Below are 19,043 nucleotides of genomic sequence, written 5' to 3' on the forward strand. Positions count from 1 at the left end.
CTCTCAGACGGTTCCACTCCAAACGAAGATGGCTCCATTGAGACGTTTGCATTTTCTTCTCTGTAAATCTGTCTAAATGCTGACTGAAGCAGGCCAGTTTGCTGGATTGTTGGTTTTGGAAAAGTACATCTGTGAATAACTCCCACAATCATGACCAACTCTGTTATTCCCCAACAGGCACAAGCACTCTGCCTTTTTTCACTCATTCAGGAGGCTCAGAGTTGAACACATCTTCATAAATCAGTGATCAAACAGTCACGTCCATCTTATCCGTCTGAGTGTTTCTCCGGCATGCTTGTTGTGTCTGTGTAGAAAAATGAATTTATTTGTCTTTGTCGAGACGTAGGACTGTGAACTGGATGCTTTTGTCCTACATTGCCTCACAAAGCAGCACTTTAACTTGACTTTGTTGCCTTCTTAAGCCAGCGCACTACATGCAGCGTGCTGTTAAAAGCCCGCTGATGCGTTTCCCTTGTTGTACCTGCCAGAAGCACTGCTCATTCTTTTGAGGGGAAGCCGTGGATGTTTATGCTCACAGCATGCTGCCGTGAAAAAGGAGTGCAGAGATTAGGAAGAACAGAGTCAGGACCTACTTCTCCTAATCCCTTTGCTCATGCTGTACTAGACTGCACAGCAGTATAAGTACACACTGTGCTTTAGTTTTAGGCACTTTACATTTTTAGATGCTTATCTGAATTCATTCTGCAGCATCACTGTGGTCTCGAACATAGAGCCCGACAGAAAGAAGCTTTTGCAAACACAAGAAAACGTGAAAATCCTACAGCAGATGGCGAGAACCCCCACAGAGGCCTGATCTCAAAAATCACAGAGTCAGTCTGGTTTTACATGAGACAGCCTAATCTCACAAAAGATCTGAGCCTCCCTGCCAAGCACCTTCAAAACTGTTTACCTCGAGAAACATTAAAGACAGTCATTCATCTTTTTCCGTTTACAGGATGCAGTCTGGAGTTTATTTGGAATAAATAAAAAAAGTATTCATGACATTATTTCTGACATCATCCTTACTTTGTACAAACCTGGAAGCAAACACCCTTAAAAGTTGAGAAAATTTGGTCTCGGTTCCTGTTTGTGTTTTTTATCCTGGTTATACAGGGTGGGCCATTTATATGGATACACCGTAATAACATGGGAGTGGTTGGTGATATTAAAGTCCTGTTTGTGGCACATTAGTATATGTGAGGGGACAAACTCCTCAAGATGGGTGGTGACCATGGTGGCCATTTAGAAGTCGGCCATCTTGGATACAACTTTTGTTTTTTCAATAGGAAGAGGGCCATGTGACACATCAAACTTATTGGTAATGTCACAAGAAAAACAATGGTGTGCTTGGTTTCAATGTAACTTTATTCTTTCTTGAGTTATTTACAAGTTTCTCTTTGTTCACAGCCATTGCACGTGAGGAGCGGATCGAAATTGTGTTGATATCTGGTGAACACAGTAACCGGGTCATTGCAGCAGATTTCAATACAAGACCCCCTACAACACCACCCATCTCCCATGCTACAGTTAGCAAACTGCTTGCTAAGTTTCGTGAAACTGGTTCAGTGTTGGATTTGCCAAAATGTGGACGCAAGAAAACTGTCACTAATGAAGAAACATCAGTGGCTGTCCTAGCTTCATTCAGCAAGAGCCCACAGCATAGCACTCGCCGCATGTCACTGGAGAGTGGCATTAGTCAAACATCCCTTCAGCGGATATTAGCTACTCACAAATGGCACCCTTACAAACTCCAGCTACTGCAGCATCTCAACGAGGATGACCCAGATCGGCGCACAGAATTTGCAGAATGAGCAAAACAAAAATTGGAACAGGACCCTCAGTTCACGCAGAAGATATTGTTCAGTGATGAGGCAAACTTTTATGTGAATGGTGAAGTTAACAAACAAAACCACCGCTATTGGTCTGACACTAACCCACATTGGATGGATCCCTCCAAGACTGTTGGACCAACAAAAGTGATGGTTTGGTGTGGTATATGGGGTACAACGATAGTGGATCCATTCTTCATCAATAGAAACCTCAAGGCCACTGGATATTTGAAATTGCTACATGATGATGTGTTTCCCTCTTTATGCACTGAAGCTGGCATGTTCCCTGAGTTTTTCCAGCAAGATGGTGCACCACCACATTATGGGTGCCAGGTCCGAGCATTCCCAGATGAACAGTTTCCTGGAAAGTGGATTGGTCGTCGTGGGCCAGTTGAATGGCCCCCAAGGTCTCCCGATCTGGCCCCCTTAGACTTTTATCTTTGGGGTCACCTGAAGGCAATTGTCTATGGTGTGAAGATACGAGATGTGCAGCACCTGAAACTACGGATACTGGATGCCTGTGCTGGCATTTCTCCTGCGGTGTTGCTATCAGTGTGTGAAGAATGGGAGAAGCGGGTTGCATTGACAATCCAACACAATGGGCAGCACATTGAACACATTTTATAAGTGGTCAGAAACTTGTAAATAACTCATGAAAGAATAAAGTTACGTTGAAACCAAGCACACCATTGTTTTTCTTGTGACATTACCAATAAGTTTGATGTGTCACATGGCCCTCTTCCTATTGAAAAAACAAAAGTTGTATCCATTATCTGTCCAATCCTGTCAAAACTGGCTCACAGTGAGTCTGCTGCACTTGTATCTAATTTTTTTGGTCACAGCAGCATAGCTGCACAGCTTCACTTCCACACTCGCCTCTCTCTTCACCACAGCAGACCAGTACAGCCAGTCCACATCACCACATCACTGCATGAGATTTGGGAATATTTTATCATCTGAAAAGTGTCTTTGCTTGTAAACACATTCAGACAAATCATCTAATATCAGTTTGAATGCCTCTGTGATACCTTACCAACACCTGAAGTTAGCTAATTAAACACGTTTGTTAGTACAACTTGTAAATCAAATGTAAAGGTTTATTTTCTGTGGTGATTTGGACTGGTTGTACTGGTTTGCTGTGGTGAAGCTGAGTGTGAAACTAAAGCTTTAATGGTTAATCTGCTGTCCTCACATGCTACCATGAGCTCTGGGTACCCTCCGTAGGGTATCTGCTGCTTCTCCACACTGACCAGGATGCCTTGTGAGCGTCTCTGAGATGAGGTGTTTCAGGATGTCCTAGTGCTGGGCTCCTCTGCTGAGTCTGCTGCCCCTGGGACCCGGACCCAGATGAGCAGTAGAAGATGGATGGATGAGTAATGGTATGCTAAGCATTATGCTTATGCTAGTTAGCCACGTCGGGGTCCTAACAGTGATAGCTGTAATGCTTTAGTTTTTTATTTCTGGATGACAGTAAAGGGTAAACAGGCTGGTTCTTATATATGGTCTGTTAAAGGTTAAACATTATTTTCAAATCTGAAATTCTAGCATTTAAAGTGCAGACTGCAGTGGGTTTATTTACATTGCAGCACTGTAGCAACACTAACTGTGTCCATCTGTCTCTCTGTAATGTAATGAGCACATTGGGTCTCATAATAAACCACAGAGAGCGAGATGGCCGAAGATCCATTTAATCAAAGACGATCAATGCACGGCGGCCTCATCAGTTAGAGTTAACCCTAAAAGACTGGAGAGAGGAGGAGAGGAAGAGTGAAAGGAGGGAGTGACCGAGGAGAAGAAGGATGTCAAGTGGAAAGTCGGAGAAACGTGAGGATAGAGCAAGAGGAGAGAGGGATGAGGAGGAGAGGAAGATACAAGAGGGAAGGAGAGAATGACGACAGCAGGAGGAGGAGGGTGGACTTGATTTATAGCTGTGATACACTTCAGAGCTTTTAAGTGCTGTCCATATTTTCTATCTGATAAGAAGATTGAAATTATTCAGCCGGGCCCATATCTCACTGTGTGGAAGGTGTGTGTGTGTCTGCTGTACTTAACACTGTACATGAACTCACAGCATTCATGTGTGTGTGTGTGTGTGTGTGTATTGAAGTCTGTAAATTCACTCATCCCCTGCAGCAGAGGTGACATGTCTGTAGGTTTACATGTTTTTGTACTACGTCACGCTCCGTCTTCTCGGCCTGACTGAGAATCAGAGACACACCAACAAAGACGCACCAGCACGCCTGCTGCTGTCTTTAAATATTTAAAAACTCGTATCGATCACAAAAAACCAACCTGCAACCTGTTTTAAACACCTGCTCAGAACTCATTCTGATTGGCTGGCATTTCCTTAACTGCGCTCTACCTGCTACTCTGTTTCCTGTCTGCCTCTATAAACTGCAAATGTGGAAATATCAAAAGTGAAAATGCATTGTTCCTGAACAGTGAAGGCAATTTAACGGTGAAGACAGCTATGCCAAAGGAGAAGATTCTGTCAGGTCCTCGTTCAGAGTTTTATTTTTAGGAATGTTTGCTATAATAAACAGCCAGATCCATTCAGCCACAGCTGAAGCTGCGAGGGAGGACACGAAGAGCGACGTGGCAGCGACGAGCCTGTAAAGAGTCAAACTAACCACTCTCAACTTTGTTGCAAGTTATTATTAATAATATTATTATTACTGTTATCATTAAATCCTATATTGAAACAGGTCGTCTCACTGAGATGGAGATCTCTTTTTCAAGACAGACATGCACAAAAACCAGAGGTGGGCAGAGTAGCCAAAAATTGTACTCAAGTAAATGTAACTGAGTAAATGTAATTATATACTACCCACCTCTCACAAAAGCCACACAAACATCGAGACTTCCTGTTCAAGGAGGAAACAGAGTGACGAGTAAAACCAGACAACTCAGTTGCTAAAACGTGTTACTGTAGTATAAAACAAACAACGTAAAACATGACTCTTCTTCAGTATCGACCCGAGCACTGCTAATAATCAACATCCAGTTACAGTTCAAGTCTTAAGCTCCATGGACGGAGCCCACACCTCCAGCACAGCTTTTACTTCACCCAGTTGTAAATGTGAAGGTTTACCGATTTTCACATTTGATGTGACCTTGACCTACTGTCTTACAGTCCGTCTTACAAACAGTCTTTAAGCTATGAGCCAGGAGCACATCTTCAAACATTGATTCGAACTGTATAGACTTTGAGCCCCATAACCAGGATGTTGTTCGACACACTGAAACCTGCTCAGCTTGTGTTTTAATGACAGCCGCTGCCGGTGGGGACAAAAGTCTCACAGGTAGAAAGGGTTAAAATAACCGTTGTTAGGCTCACTCGCTCTTGTTCTTGTTCCTTCGCTCGTTGGTTCACGGCAAATACCTGGTTAGGCTTCAGTTAGTTAAAACACGCCCCTTAAGAACAGTAACCCTGTTCTTCTACTGATGCTGTAAAGCAGGAAGGACAGGGGCCGGGTCGATGAGCCAGGCCAGCACTAATTGACAACCCCGGGATGAGACGAAGCTGTGTGTCCACACATCTCAGGTTGTACCGAAAAAATGATATCAGGTACTTGCTTGTGTGTTGCATTACTTAATTTATACAAAAACAACATTTAATGAAAAACAAGGAGCATGAACCTGGAGAGCTAATGAAACTGAGACGATTGTACAGATGTGTAAAGTTAAAACATCAGTTTTAGAGATAAAGACGCTGGATGCACCGAGCCACTTTCAACAGGAGACGTGGTGGAATAAGGACGGGCTGACGGTGGGGATTCTTCATGGCGATGTCAATTAAGAAACAGGTGAAGGCCGAGAGAAGCCGGTCTGTCCTGCAGGTGTTAGGCTGTTAACAGCTACCTCATGAAAGCGTAGCACGAACGTATCGTTAGCCAGAAACAAAGTGCCCTGCAATGCAGCAGAAAGCGTAATTAGTATTTCAAACAGGGCTTTTTCTGTGTGTGCTGGAGTGGACGGAGGGAGGGGGGAGCTCCCTCGCTCCCGGAGTCACAATAGACTGCAGCTAATAAATCTGAGGAACAATGACACCTTAATTCCCTCTTAATGCTTGATTGGGACGACGCGAGGCAAACGCACGCCAACACACGCTCGTGGCAGCGCGCACGCGTACGCGAGCGCAGATAGAGATTGTCACAGAGGAGATACAGAGGAGGGAGGGCGGGGCAGAACGTTGTCCTTGAACAATTCACGTGAAAACGCAGACGCGAGCCACACAGGTGCACAGAGGCTCCACACCGAGCTTTTTAGCTCGATGTTTTGGTACTGCCGCGTTCAGCCTATTTGCCAAACACTGGGGGTGTGGCTAAAACGCTGGCTCACCTAAAGCATTTTCATGGTGGCAGGAAATCTGTTCAGAGTTTTTAAGGAAGCCAGAATAATTGTTGAAGTCTGCTGTTGGTCTCTGCTGTACTAACATGAAATGCCCCTCTGAGCCCCTCTCCAGTAAAATGGACTCAGGTGAGTCTGAGTATGAGAGGTGCTGTTTCTCTGGGCTCTGGGTTTAATCTTTAGTCTTTAAAGCTTTCTCTGAGTCTTTGAATTAAATATTGATACTGACAATCCATTAACTGTGCGGATGATGTATGATGCTTTTAAATGCACTCAGAATTTCAAACTGTTTGAAATACAGTTTAAAAAAAATAAACTGTGTTTGCAGGAATTAGTTATTAATCATCTCTGACTCTCTCCCACAGCGTGTCTTTGTCTGTCTTCATCCTCTCAACCCCGAGTATGCATGCTTCTTTAAATTTGTGATTAAAGAAAGAAATAAGTTACAGCAGATTAGCGATGCTAACCTCTTTAAAAAGAAACAAGTTTTTAGGTTCTAGGGTCTTTGTAGTTTTATATTTGGGGTTATGTTGGGATTAGGGTTCTATGCCGTGGGTTATAGTCCCACTTTTTCTTTTGTGTTATGTGTTGTGTTTACTTCCTGATAAAGATGTTTGACATAAGTGTCTTATGGTGTTTTCAGTTGTCAGCTTTAGTTATTCTAGTCCTTCTCAATTACAGGGGGGGCCCCGGTGCGATCTCGGAGGGGGCGGGGAACATGCTTATTTTGCCCTACTAGAATAAAGTGTAATTGCAAATCCACTACAGTAGGTGGCAGGGTTTTTTGCACCAAGCGCACACACACAGCACAGAGCAGTGGATAGGAAGTGCAGTAAACAATGGAAAAATATTTAACAGTGACAAAGAGACGGAGATAGTGGGACAAACGAAAGTCTCCCAAAAGCTAAGACGAGGAAATGTGACGGAGTGTTTGTAATTTTATTTTTCCGAATAAAAGTTGGTTCAAGTCGGTCAAAAAATGTTTTACAGTTTAAATAAGGATTTATTTTATTTGAGACAAATGAATGCAATTTAAAATGTAGTAGTAGTTTAGAGAGCTGCAGTACTACTACATGTACTTTGTTTTAAGTTAATCTATATTTCTTTTCTTTTTTTTCTTTAATGTTAATAAGGATACAATGTTATGCGGAGATGTACTTATAATAACAATTTTATAGACAAATTATATTATTTATGGTTGCGGGGGAGAGTAGGGGGCGTAAAATGTTTTCTTCTTCCTAAGGGGGGCGTAACAGGAAATATTTGAGAAGCACGGAGTTATGGAGGTCCTTACGGTCCTCTGTGTTCTCAGTCTGTTCCTCTGGTCTTGTCTCTGTATCATGGCTCTCTTCTTGTTTTATTTTGGTGACTGCTGTTCTCTGTGTGTTGTCTTTACCTCACCTGTCCCCTCGCTGTCTGAGATCAGTGTGTCTGTTCCTCCTGAGTGTGAGTTTTCCCTGAGCCTCCGTGTTCTGGGTTTCCTGCTCTACAAATGCTCATTTTTAAGTTCATCACTGTTTCTTGAATCCTCCAGTATCTGCCTGCCTGCACAGCCGGTTTATAACAGCAAGTTATTTTGAGTCTGGTGTAAATTTTTTCTGCTGTCATTCATCAATAGTTCACTTTAAAAAAGACTAACTTCAGTTTACTGAAATATGATTCTATCAGTATTTGATGTCCACACTGCACCTGAACCACATTTTTTTATCTGCAGTGATTCGGGGAAGAACCAGGAAACAGCTGATACGTATTCATGTACCAAAGCTGTGGATTATCATCACTTCATTGTCTTTGTGTGTGTGTATGAGGAAGAGTGTGTGTGTGTGTGTGTGTGTGTGTGTGTGGGTGGGTGTGTGCAGAGTTGTGTCAAGGCTTTTCGTCTGGAGGAGGATCATTCATCTCCTGAGTGTCGACAGCAGATGTCAACCTCTGTGTGAGTGATGCCTCTGAATGGGAACTAATCAGCCTGCTACACACACACACACACACACACACACACACACACACACACACACAGAAATGGACCTGTCACATTTGTGTTTTTGTTGAATTATGTGTCCCTCACACTGTGACTCACTGTCTTTGTGTTGCTTCGGTGAGAACAGCAGTAAAGGGCAGCTGCTACAGCTGGATCACAATAACATTCCACATCACAGGGAAAGAAATGTTTCCCTGTGATGTGGAAACTCGTTAGCACCAGTACGAGATCACGCCGTCTCCGCTGGTCCACGGTTTCGGCCGCAAACAGTTGGAGTCACCAATGACGTGACCGCCAGAGAAAAAAGTCCAGTTTGAAGAATAAAATAAATTTCTAAATAAAACCATAATTTAGATAAGTTTCATGTAAACTAAAAAAAAACTATAATTCTGATTTGATTTTGACAAATTTAAATTGTCAGAATTCTTAATAAAGCTCAACATAAGTTTCAGATGCAACTATAATCTGACAACCTGTGACAGCTGCACCTTGAGATGGTTCAGATGTTTCAGTTACACATGCACAGAGGAAGTGATGTAATTAATAAATCATTCTGATATACTGTGTGACATAAAGGTAAAAGTACGTAAAAGATTATTCAGTTATTATATGGAGGAATTTGTTTGTCATTCTGATCATTCTTCTTTATAATTTAGACCCAAAATACAAAAACCTGAATTGTGTTTCCTCCACCCTCAGCTCCACGATGCCCCATCACTGCGCCCCCTCACACCTCACATACTCTTCAATCTCTAATGTTTCTGTTTTTGTTTAATCTAAGTTATTATTATTATTATTATAGCTATGTATGCCTTTTTATTTTAGGCTGCCGGCTCATGCAGATAATACAGATTTATATTTTTATATTTGGTGTTTTCTCTGGAGTGTAAGGATCGTGGGCTCGCTGTGTGGACCGGACAGATGGTTTTCAGCCATGCTTGGAGGACCTGGAGGGAGAAACGGAGCGCAGCAGCCGCCCCCGTCCTCTCCAGCAGCTCCTCTGTGGTTTCTCTTCTTGTATTTGATTTTTTGGTTTCGTGATTTCGTGTTTCTCTCGCTGCCCGCTCAGTGCTGTCACTGTGTCTGTGTCTGTATATTTTTATACGGCTGTGTTTGTTGACTGAAAAGCACTTTGGGTCACCTCCTCATGTTTTCATGTGTGCTGTAAAAAACGTTACCTGACATCGTGTCCACGTGGCACGATCGGTGTTGTGGCGATTCATCACTCTCTTCCTGTTTATCTTTTCCTATTTAGTATTTCCCTCTTTATATTTTTGCACATGATGCTTCGTCTTTTTAATTTCATAGTTTTCTGGTTATGAAACCAGACAAAATATTTAAATCCATCATTTCAAACTAGCTCTGCTGCCTACAGTGTTTTCCCTTCACTGAGGGCTTCATGACACCAGGAAAACAAACTTTCAGTCCACTTATTTCCATATTTCACAGAATAAAATAAAAGTGAAGACTTGTCTCTGACTCATGCAAGATTTCAGCACATTTCTCCTGTTTACATGATTTTAGAATATCTCTTTCAGTAAATTGTGAGATATCACCCTCTCCTTCCTGAACCAGAGACAAACAGAAAGAAGGAGGAGGAGGAAGAACCAGACAAAGAGACCGAGAAAGGCTGAGGCGCAGCCTAACCCTAACCGTAAAATTCAACCTGAAGCTTGAAGCTTGAGGCAGGTTTGGTCCTCAAAACTGAAAATATCCAAGTCAACTTCATCACATTTCCTATGCACACAGCATTACAGCAGTTTGATGGTAAGGTAGCTCAGGGAGGCACATTTTACCTGCAGCTGGTAACAGGAAGCTCTGAGAGCAAAATCATTACCGGTGCTCCCGCTGAGCTAAGCTCGGTATTTCACCGAGCAACGGAGAGAGAGTATGAGAATGCAGCTGTTTGGCGTAACGTATCAGGAAAGCTTGGATACCGATCAGTTAACCTCCTGCTGATTAAATCCAATTATTTGCTCTTCCAAAAGCTTTCAGTTGGAACCGAGAAGATCACCTGAATGTGTAAAAAAATCTGTCAGTGCATGAACAGAAAATGGATTCTGAGGCAGCAGAAGGAGAATAAAAAGACCTCTCTGCTTATAATATCAGCATCACAGCCCAGCTCTGAGATGGTTTTATCCTGTTGTTCTCATGGAAACTGAAACGTTTAAGTAATCGTTGATATTGACAAATGGTTCTCTCTGTGTTAGCCCTGGCATCGACCCTGAATTAGATAAGTGGAAGAAAAAGGATTCTGTATTTGTTTGGGTTGTTCTGGCTATGCAGAGCAAAGGATCATGGGTATGCAGCCTATGCAGATGTCCCATCGCATTAGGGGGACGCTGATTCTGTCCGGGGAACCTGAGTGGCTCAGATGAGTTTCAATTCAATTCAATTTTATTTATATAGCACCAAATCACAACAACAGTCGCCTCAAAGCACTTTATAATGTAAGGTAGACCCTACAATAATACATACAGAGAAAAACCCAACAATCATATGACCCCCTATGAGCAAACACTTTGGCGACAGTGGGAAGGAAAAACTCCCTTTTAACAGGAAGAAACCTCCGAAGAATCCCCCCAGCAGCCTATGCCTATGCAGTATAACTAAGGGAGGATTCAGGGTCACCTGATCCAGCCCTAACTATATGCTTTAACAAAAAGGAAAGTTTGAAGCCTAATCGTAAAAATGGAGATAGTGTCTGTCTCCTGAATCCAAACTGGAAGCTTCAGGCCTCGCAGAAGAGGGGCCTGAAAACTGAAGGCTCTGCCTTCTATTCTACTTTTAATACTCCAGGAACAACAAGTAAGCCTGCAGTGTGAGAGCGAAGAGCTCTAATGGGGTGATATGGTACTATAAGGTCATTAAGATAAGATGGGGTTTCAGCTTCACGTCACTACACAGATGCTGTATGTACGTGGTCCTTTCTGGCTGCTCCGTAGCTCCGCTAACGAACCAACCGCAGCACAAACGAAGATCCTGGCTGCTCCATGTGTTTCTCACTCCACCTGTAATATGCAGAACTGTGCATACAGCCAAGCCACATCATTTTATATGAACCCAACCAAGGAATGAATATGAGAGAAAACAGCATCTAAAAGTGAAGATGAAGACTGGGGCAGGTCTCCAGGTTCAGACCTCTGTATCCCAACCTTCCTCCTACAACAAGCAGTAAAAACGTTTGGTGGACATCAGCTGCATCAGTTTCTCTCACCTGTGTTGTAGTGCTTGGTGCAGTAGCGCAGGTCCTTCTCTTCTTTCAGTATGAACTGAGGTAGCGTCAGCCCGTCGGCCACCTGCACGGCCCCCTTCTTGTCCCATTCGAATATGAGGTCGTTCATGGTGTAGCCGACTGGAGGAGAGAGCAACGAGCGGGAGGTTAGACTATTTCATCGCTGAAGAGGTCAGTCCTCATCCTCTGAGGAGGAACTGGACCTCTCTGTACCTGGCAGGGGTGCAAAGTCACACCCTGCAGTTTTAGTGGTTAAAAGGCCAGTTCAGCACAACATATCAAATATTTTCTGTATTGGCAATAAAATCCACTGAAGTAGTGTGGGAGAAAGCCTGAGCTCAGTGTTCGGGAAACTTTAAAGGCTTCTGTGTTTTCAATTAAAAAAGCAAAAGAATGGAAGGAAGAAAGAAAATAGGACGTAAAGAAGAGAAGACAAAGAAAGGAAAGAGGACAGAGGGAACACAGAAAAGAAGAAAATCAAGCAAAAAAGACCAAAGCAGCACTTGGGGAAGCTGTGGAGTTTAAACGATGGTACTGAGAGTCACACCAGCAGCAGCCTGAACACGGACACAGGTAGGATGGATTCATGCTTTAAACTCGTCAGACCAGGAAACGTTTCTCCAGCTTCTGTTGTCCAGGTTTGAGAGTCTGTGTTAGCCATAGCCTCAGTGTCCTGTTCTTACTGACAGCAGTGACACCGGTGTGGTCTTCTGCTGCTGGAGCCCATCTGCTTCAAGGTTCAGAGATGCTCTTCTGCAGACTTTGGTTGTAGCGAGTGGTTACTGGAGTTATTGCTGCCTTCCTATCAGCTCCAAGCAGTCTGTCTATCCTCCTCTGACCTCAGTGAGTCATTTCCTCCCACAGAGCTGCTGCTGGCTGGATATTTCCTCTGAGCTCAGAGATGGTTGGAGATCAGACCAACAACCATGCCACATTCTTTCTTCATCATTATGGTGCTCAGTCTGTACTTCAGCAGCTCGTCTTCACCGCTGAGCTACTGCCGTGTGATTGGCTGATTAGATTAATGAACATTAATGAACAGGTGTGCCTAATAAAGTGTCTGGGGAGTGTAAATATCAGTAATATATACAGAGAATTACTTTATGCCCTAAAACTAACCAGTGGCTTAACTAGTAAACTAGTTTATAAACAGCAGTAACAAGCGACTTTATGATGTTTAGGTGTCTGTTTCACAAACTCAGAGACGACTGCATTGTTCTGTCTTTGATTTACGATCACTGACCCTCTGCAGATGTACTGACGCTCTCTGAACTTCACACTCGCTCCTGGGATTCCTCTCACGTCCGCTCAACAATAAAAAGACCACAAGAAAAATCTATACCATATCTCTCACTCTGCCAGCTGCTGTTACTGATCGAATGATGTGTGTGTGTGTTTTGTGTGTGTGTGTGTGTGTGTGTGTAATTACTCACAGCTCTCCAGCTGCATGATGCAGGTCTGGACGTCCATTGGGAAGTTCTTCAGATCCATGGGGCAGGCCAGGACCAGCGTTATTCTGCAAACACACACACACACACACACACACACACACACACACACACACACACACACACACACACACACACACACTCTTTTAGAGTAAGAGGATTACCTCGGGTTTTATCAGATCACCACATCGACACCTCACAAGGTTTGAAATTTCAGACTGAAATAATCATCAGTGGAAAAACTGATTAAATGAATCATTATTAGTTTACAAAAGATAAACAACTCAGTTTATGCTAAGATAAAAGCAGCAGAAATAATAAATGAGCTCTGCAGAGATGAGAAAAAAAAATCACTTCATTTGAGCCAAACCAATTAAAGCATCAAACACATGAAAGTGTGAATGAACTGAAAGCCGGAGCAATTAGTTCTTTAATTGATTACAAATGCAACAAGTTTGATAAGTGATCTAATCAATAAATTCATTTAGTAAGCATAACTGAGAAACACCAGTCTTCCCCTCCTGTGTGGGAACGTCATTCATTTCGACTGGAGATGAAAGTAGCTGAACTCGTCTGAAGCTCCTTCCTCTGGATTTAATTGAGCAGCCCATCATTAAAAACAGCGTCTGATGACGGGTGCCATTTTCAGGTTTTTCATATGAAACTATTTAAACACAGACGTGTTTTTATGTCACTGACACTGAATTTTGATGAGAATTGCAAATCGGTCGGCAGAAAGGGTCACTGGTGCCTTTAGTGCCAAAGGAAACTTTCCACACTGCCTGAACAATTTGAACTTTGTTTTATCGTTCTTTTATTGAGTCTGTTTTATCTTTTTGTTTGGTGGCATGGTTCACTGAATAACTCACTGAAGAAACACAGCCATCTATTTACTGACTGCACCACATTCCTCTTGTCACCCTGAGTGCACACTCCGCAGAGTGTGCACTATGACACCTTCCTGCTGCCTCAAACTGAGCTGGAGCACCGACTGTGGATTAATCCAGACTGGAAATAATCCCCAACAAACAGTCTCTCACCTTCAGTTTGAAGACTATTGAAATAAATGCGACCTGTTATGACTGAATAGGAGAGAAGAAGTTCTTGGCTCACAAAATAAATTATGTACCTTTGTGGTTTGCATGTTTTGGAGACTAGTCTTAAACTTCTCCTGACAGTATGGAACTTTAATGTAAAGGTAAAATGAATGTTAATTTAAAAAAACTATGCTGTATGAGACATTAATTAATTTACTTTTATTTTATTAATTCAGAAACTAGGAAAAAAAAGTCTTACTGATCACCCAAAGGCAGGTTTGACAGTGCTCACACTGATGCAGGTATCATTTAGCTTATACAAACAGTGAGCACCTCTTATATATGGGCAACACAGGAGACGGCTCCTGATACTACAAGAAACTGGGAAAATATAAATGCAGCTTCTTGGCTGTTAAAAGGAAACCTTTAGATCCAATAATTAGTAGTAGGAGGCCAATTTGTGTAGATTGGTCATGCAGAAAATACCGACAGTATTTTCAAGCTGGCAGTAGTTAAACATTTACTTAAAAAGCCATCTCTAGACCCAGCTGTCTTAGCTAATTATAGGCCAATCTCCAACCTTCCTTTCATATCAAAAATCCTTGAAAGAGTAGTTGTCAAACAGCTAACAGATCATCTGCAGAGGAATGGCTTATTTGAAGAGTTTCAGTCAGGTTTCAGAGCTCATCACAGCACAGAAACAGCTTTAGTGAAGGTTACAAATGATCTTCTTATGGCCTCTGACAGTGGACTCATCTCTGTGCTTGTCCTGCTAGACCTTAGTGCAGTGTTCGATATTGTCGACCATAATATCCTATTAGCGCGATTAGAGCACGCTGTAGGTATTACAGGTACTGCACTGCAGTGGTTTGTATCATATCTATCTAATAGACTCCAATTTGTACATGTAAATGGAGAGTCCTCTTCACACACTAAGGTCAATTATGGTGTTCCACAGGGTTCAGTGCTAGGACCAATTCTATTTACATCATACATGCTTCCCTTAGGCAGCATCATTAGAAGACATAGCATACATTTTCAGTGCTATGCTGATGACACGCAGCTCTATCTATCCATGAAGCCAGGTAACACACACCAATTAGTTAAACTGCAGGAATGTCTTAAAGACATAAAGAGCTGGATGGCCTCTAACTTTCTGCTTCTCAATTCAGATCAAACTGAGGTTATTTTACTCGGCCCTGAAAATCTTAGAAATATGGTATCTAACCAGATTCTTACTCTGGATGGCATTACCTTGGCCTCCAGTAACACTGTGAGGAACCTTGGAGTCATTTTTGACCAGGACATGTCCTTCAACACACATATTAAACAAATATGTAAGACTGCTTTCTTCCATTTGCCCAACATCTCTAAAGTTAGAAATATCCTGTCTCTTAGTGATGCTGAAAAACTAGTTCATGCATTTATTACTTCCAGGCTTGACTACTGTAATTCATTATTATCAGGATGTCCTAAAAACTCACTGAAAAGTCTTCAGCTAATCCAAAATGCTGCAGCAAGAGTCCTGACAGGGACTAGAAAGACAGAGCATATTTCTCCTGTTTTGGCTTCCCTTCATTGGCTTCCTGTTAAATCCAGAATTGAATTCAAAATCCTGCTCCTCACATACAAGGTCTTAAATAATCAGGCCCCATCTTATCTTAATGACCTTGTAGTACCATACCACCCTATTAGAGCACTTCGCTCTCGCACTGCAGGCTTACTTGTTGTTCCTGGAGTATTTAAAAGTAGAATGGAACCAGCTTCCAGTTTGGATTCAGGAGACAGACACTATCTCTACTTTTAAGATTAGGCTTAAAACTTTCCTTTTTGCTAAAGCATATAGTTAGGGCTGGACCAGGTGACCCTGAATCCTCCCTTAGTTATGCTGCAATAGACGTAGGCTGCCGGGGATTCCCATGATGCATTGAGACTTTCCTTTCCAGTCATCTTTCTCACTCACTATGTGTTAATAGACATCTCTGCATTGAATCGTACTTGTTATTAATCTCTGTCTCTCTTCCACAGCATGTCTTTTATCCTCTCTTCCTTCTCTCACCCCAACCGGTCGCTGCAGATGGCCCCGCCCCTCCCTGAGCCTGGTTCTGCCGGAGGTTTCTTCCTGTTAAAAGGGAGTTTTTCCTTCCCACTGTCGACAAAGTGCTTGCTCATAGGGGGTCGTATGAATGTTGGGTTTTTCTCTGTGTGTATTATTGTAGGGTCTACCTTACAATATAAAGCGCCTTGAGGCGACAGTTGTTGTGATTTGGTGCTATATAAATAAAATTGAATTGAATTGACATGTAAGAACATGAGAATAAGCTTCATGCAAGAGCGAGCCATGTAAATTAAAATGTGGTGGAGACGCTTTAAGTTTCTGACTCTCAGCCATGGAAACTAATTACTGCTGACACGTGGGGGTGGGGGTGGGGGGGGGGCATCTCTGGAAAAAATCTGTTTTTCCCAGAAATGACGCAAAAAGCAATTTTATAAGTAAAAAGAACCATTAGTGAAATTAAAACATGCAATTCCATCCATCAGCTAAAATAAAACTTGTTTGAGGAGTTTTTTAATGAGAGAAGCTGTCGAAAAATCTACTCCTTGGAATTATAGACTGAACTCAGTAGAGACTATCACTACTACAATCTACTGTTTCAATCTTTCAAGTAATCGATAAACTGGCAGATTGTCAAAAATGACAAATAGTAGTTTTGCTAATTTCACTTAATCTTAACCTCAAAACTCAGAGCACATACATCCAGGTGACATGCTTCCTACCAGATAACGATAAATATCAAAGTGTTCTCTGTATCAAATGTTACGCTGCGGTTTTAATTTCAGGGAGAAAACCTGGAAAAAGCACCAAGTTCAGTTTGGTGTGTGCAGAGTGTGAGCTGAGCGAGCTGTTGTGAAGTGCAGGAGGGAGGCAGGAGGTGATTTCACTGCACACGCTCATTCCTTCTGCTACGACACACGTCCAGTCCACCCGATGCTCCAGATAAACTTTGCCTCGTCGGCACATTGTTACAAGTGCCTCACTGGATGCTGAATTCGTGCTACATACGTGATGCAGCTTTCACCGATGTCCCACTTTCTCAGGGACGGACTCAGCTCGGTGGTTTCTGCCGCTCTGTGACACCTAAATGCTGACAGAGGAAGTGCTTTACATTGTTCTCCGAGACTGTAAAACGAAGCTGGACTTCAAATTAATTACAAGATGGATGACATGGAAAAATCTTTTTTCAGCACTGCTGATGGTAAATGTGAAGATTGCATATCTGTATTTTTGGGGGTGCACCTCCATGTCGCTGGGAAAATGGGAAACAGCTGCAGCAATTTATTGAAACATACATGGAAATACAGCACATGAGGCAAAAACAGTTTTTGCAACTCTAACAAGCTTGACAGAGAATGATTGGTATAACCACTTTTATTAAAAGTTCTGCAGGCTTCTTGAAGGACATTCAAAGCTGAATGGATGTTTCCGCCTTTTGCCCTGCTCTTTGTCAGGATGATCCCACACTGCTTTGATAAAGTTGAGGTCCGGGCTCTGGGGAGACCCATCCATAGTGCTTCTATCCAGGTGTTTCGGATCATTGTCCTGCTGAAAAATGCTTCTCTTCATTAAGAATGTCTTCCTGACAGCCGCCCTTCCACTGATCCATTTCTGGCAAGGCTTCAGTGAACAGCTGATGGATCAGCTCTCACGAGTCAGGATCTACACAACATACGTGTGAAAGGAGCCAGATGTATGGATGGAGGATGTTTGGTACGACCAGGGGTGAGATGCCTTAATTCTAGGCGATAACTCAAGAGTTGATAATTGGACACATCCTGATCAGAAAAGCGGTGACACATCTTCAGTGGGAGAAGATTCACTGACTTGACCTCTAACATCTGTTACCTTCTTAGTGAAGAAGCGAGCAAAGTCATGAGGTAGAGAGATGTCACCAGTGAAGGAGGCGAGGGTGGAAAATCATTTCCTAGTGCATGGAGCAGGCAGATTTTGTCATGGAAAAATTCCATTTTTGCTGAAGTTAAGCTGGAGGCAAATGCCTGATAGAAGATTCAATGAGGTCCATAAAATCTCCAGGTTTAAGTTATTTTCTCTCAGAGTCTCTGAGATCTGTCTGCAGCTCGCCTAGATAGCAACGGCTGGGATGGAACAGCCTGAGCAGATCTAATGGAAAGAGGAGTGAGATTGCCAGGCCCCAGTTAGAGTGGAATAGAGGGTATCTGAAGCATCATTTATTCTTGGAGGGAAGAATGAGCCTCGGCGACGGTGGGGTGGAAATGAGAAGGCACGAGGTTACAGAGATTGCGTCAAAAAGAAACCATCAAATTTCTTCTTCAGGTGATTTCAGTGAGGGAAGAAATGATCAAACCCACACCTGATATTTCTGACACTCTTAACTTCACTGTCTGTGAAAGTGAGTGCTCTCTGCAGCTGCTGGGTCTCAGGTTTGCCGTTTGTGCCCCCCCCCCCCCGATCCTGGTGCTGCTGGTGGCCTCCTCCTGTTGAAACAGAGTTTGTCTCTACTGTGGCGGAGTGCTGCTAATGGGGGACAGTCTGATCTTTCGGGGTCTCCCTCTTGTTTTGTAGGGTGTTGCTGACTGCAGTTGCAAACTGGTGCCAGTGCATAAATTCTCCCTTTGATAAAGTACCCCCCATGCACCAATGGGACTCTATATTACTTCAGTGCTAGCCTGTGCTTGTGTCTTAAGTGCAGCGGGAGATTGCACTACATGCGAGTATGGCCATCCAGTCTCAGAAACTTTGCTTTCATTTCGGAGGAGAAGCAAGCATCAGTCATGACTTCCCTTTGTGCTGCTCTGCCGATGAGTGATGATGATAGAAAAAAGCAAACAGCATTTACAGCACCCACTTTTCCCCCTTCCCCCGGGATGGTTTAATATCCCGAGTCGTGTCGTCGCCTCTGAGATCAAGCTGATCAACCGAGGGTTCATTCTGATGTTGTCAAGTTTAAAAAAATGAAAGCAGCAGAGGAGGCAGAATGCAGAAGGGCCAATCTCACTCCTCCTCCTGCTGCTGGACACGAAGGTGAAAACTGAGGTTGATAATGGATCAGGCACACTGCTGGAATACTAACAGGCAGAGTAGATTACCATGGCTGCTGCGTTTTTTCATTTGCCCCCGAGCAAACG

General features: G+C 43.0%; 1 protein-coding gene across 5 annotated transcripts in view; it reads right to left on the reverse strand.

The window, feature by feature from the left end:
• glra1 (glycine receptor, alpha 1) overlaps nucleotides 1–19,043 on the reverse strand; it is a 124,032-nt gene that overhangs the window by 33,742 nt on the left and 71,247 nt on the right. For all 5 annotated transcript variants that reach the window (XM_005453221.4, XM_019363293.2, XM_005453220.4 and 2 more), the window contains 2 exons: nucleotides 12,826–12,908; nucleotides 11,375–11,512 (listed from right to left, as the gene is read on the reverse strand). In XM_005453221.4, the coding sequence (XP_005453278.1) occupies nucleotides 11,375–11,512; nucleotides 12,826–12,908 (221 nt within the window). The remainder of the gene's footprint in view (nucleotides 1–11,374; nucleotides 11,513–12,825; nucleotides 12,909–19,043) is intronic.

Source organism: Oreochromis niloticus, linkage group LG2 (assembly GCF_001858045.2).
Source record: "Oreochromis niloticus isolate F11D_XX linkage group LG2, O_niloticus_UMD_NMBU, whole genome shotgun sequence".
NCBI classification, from domain to species: domain Eukaryota; kingdom Metazoa; phylum Chordata; class Actinopteri; order Cichliformes; family Cichlidae; genus Oreochromis; species Oreochromis niloticus.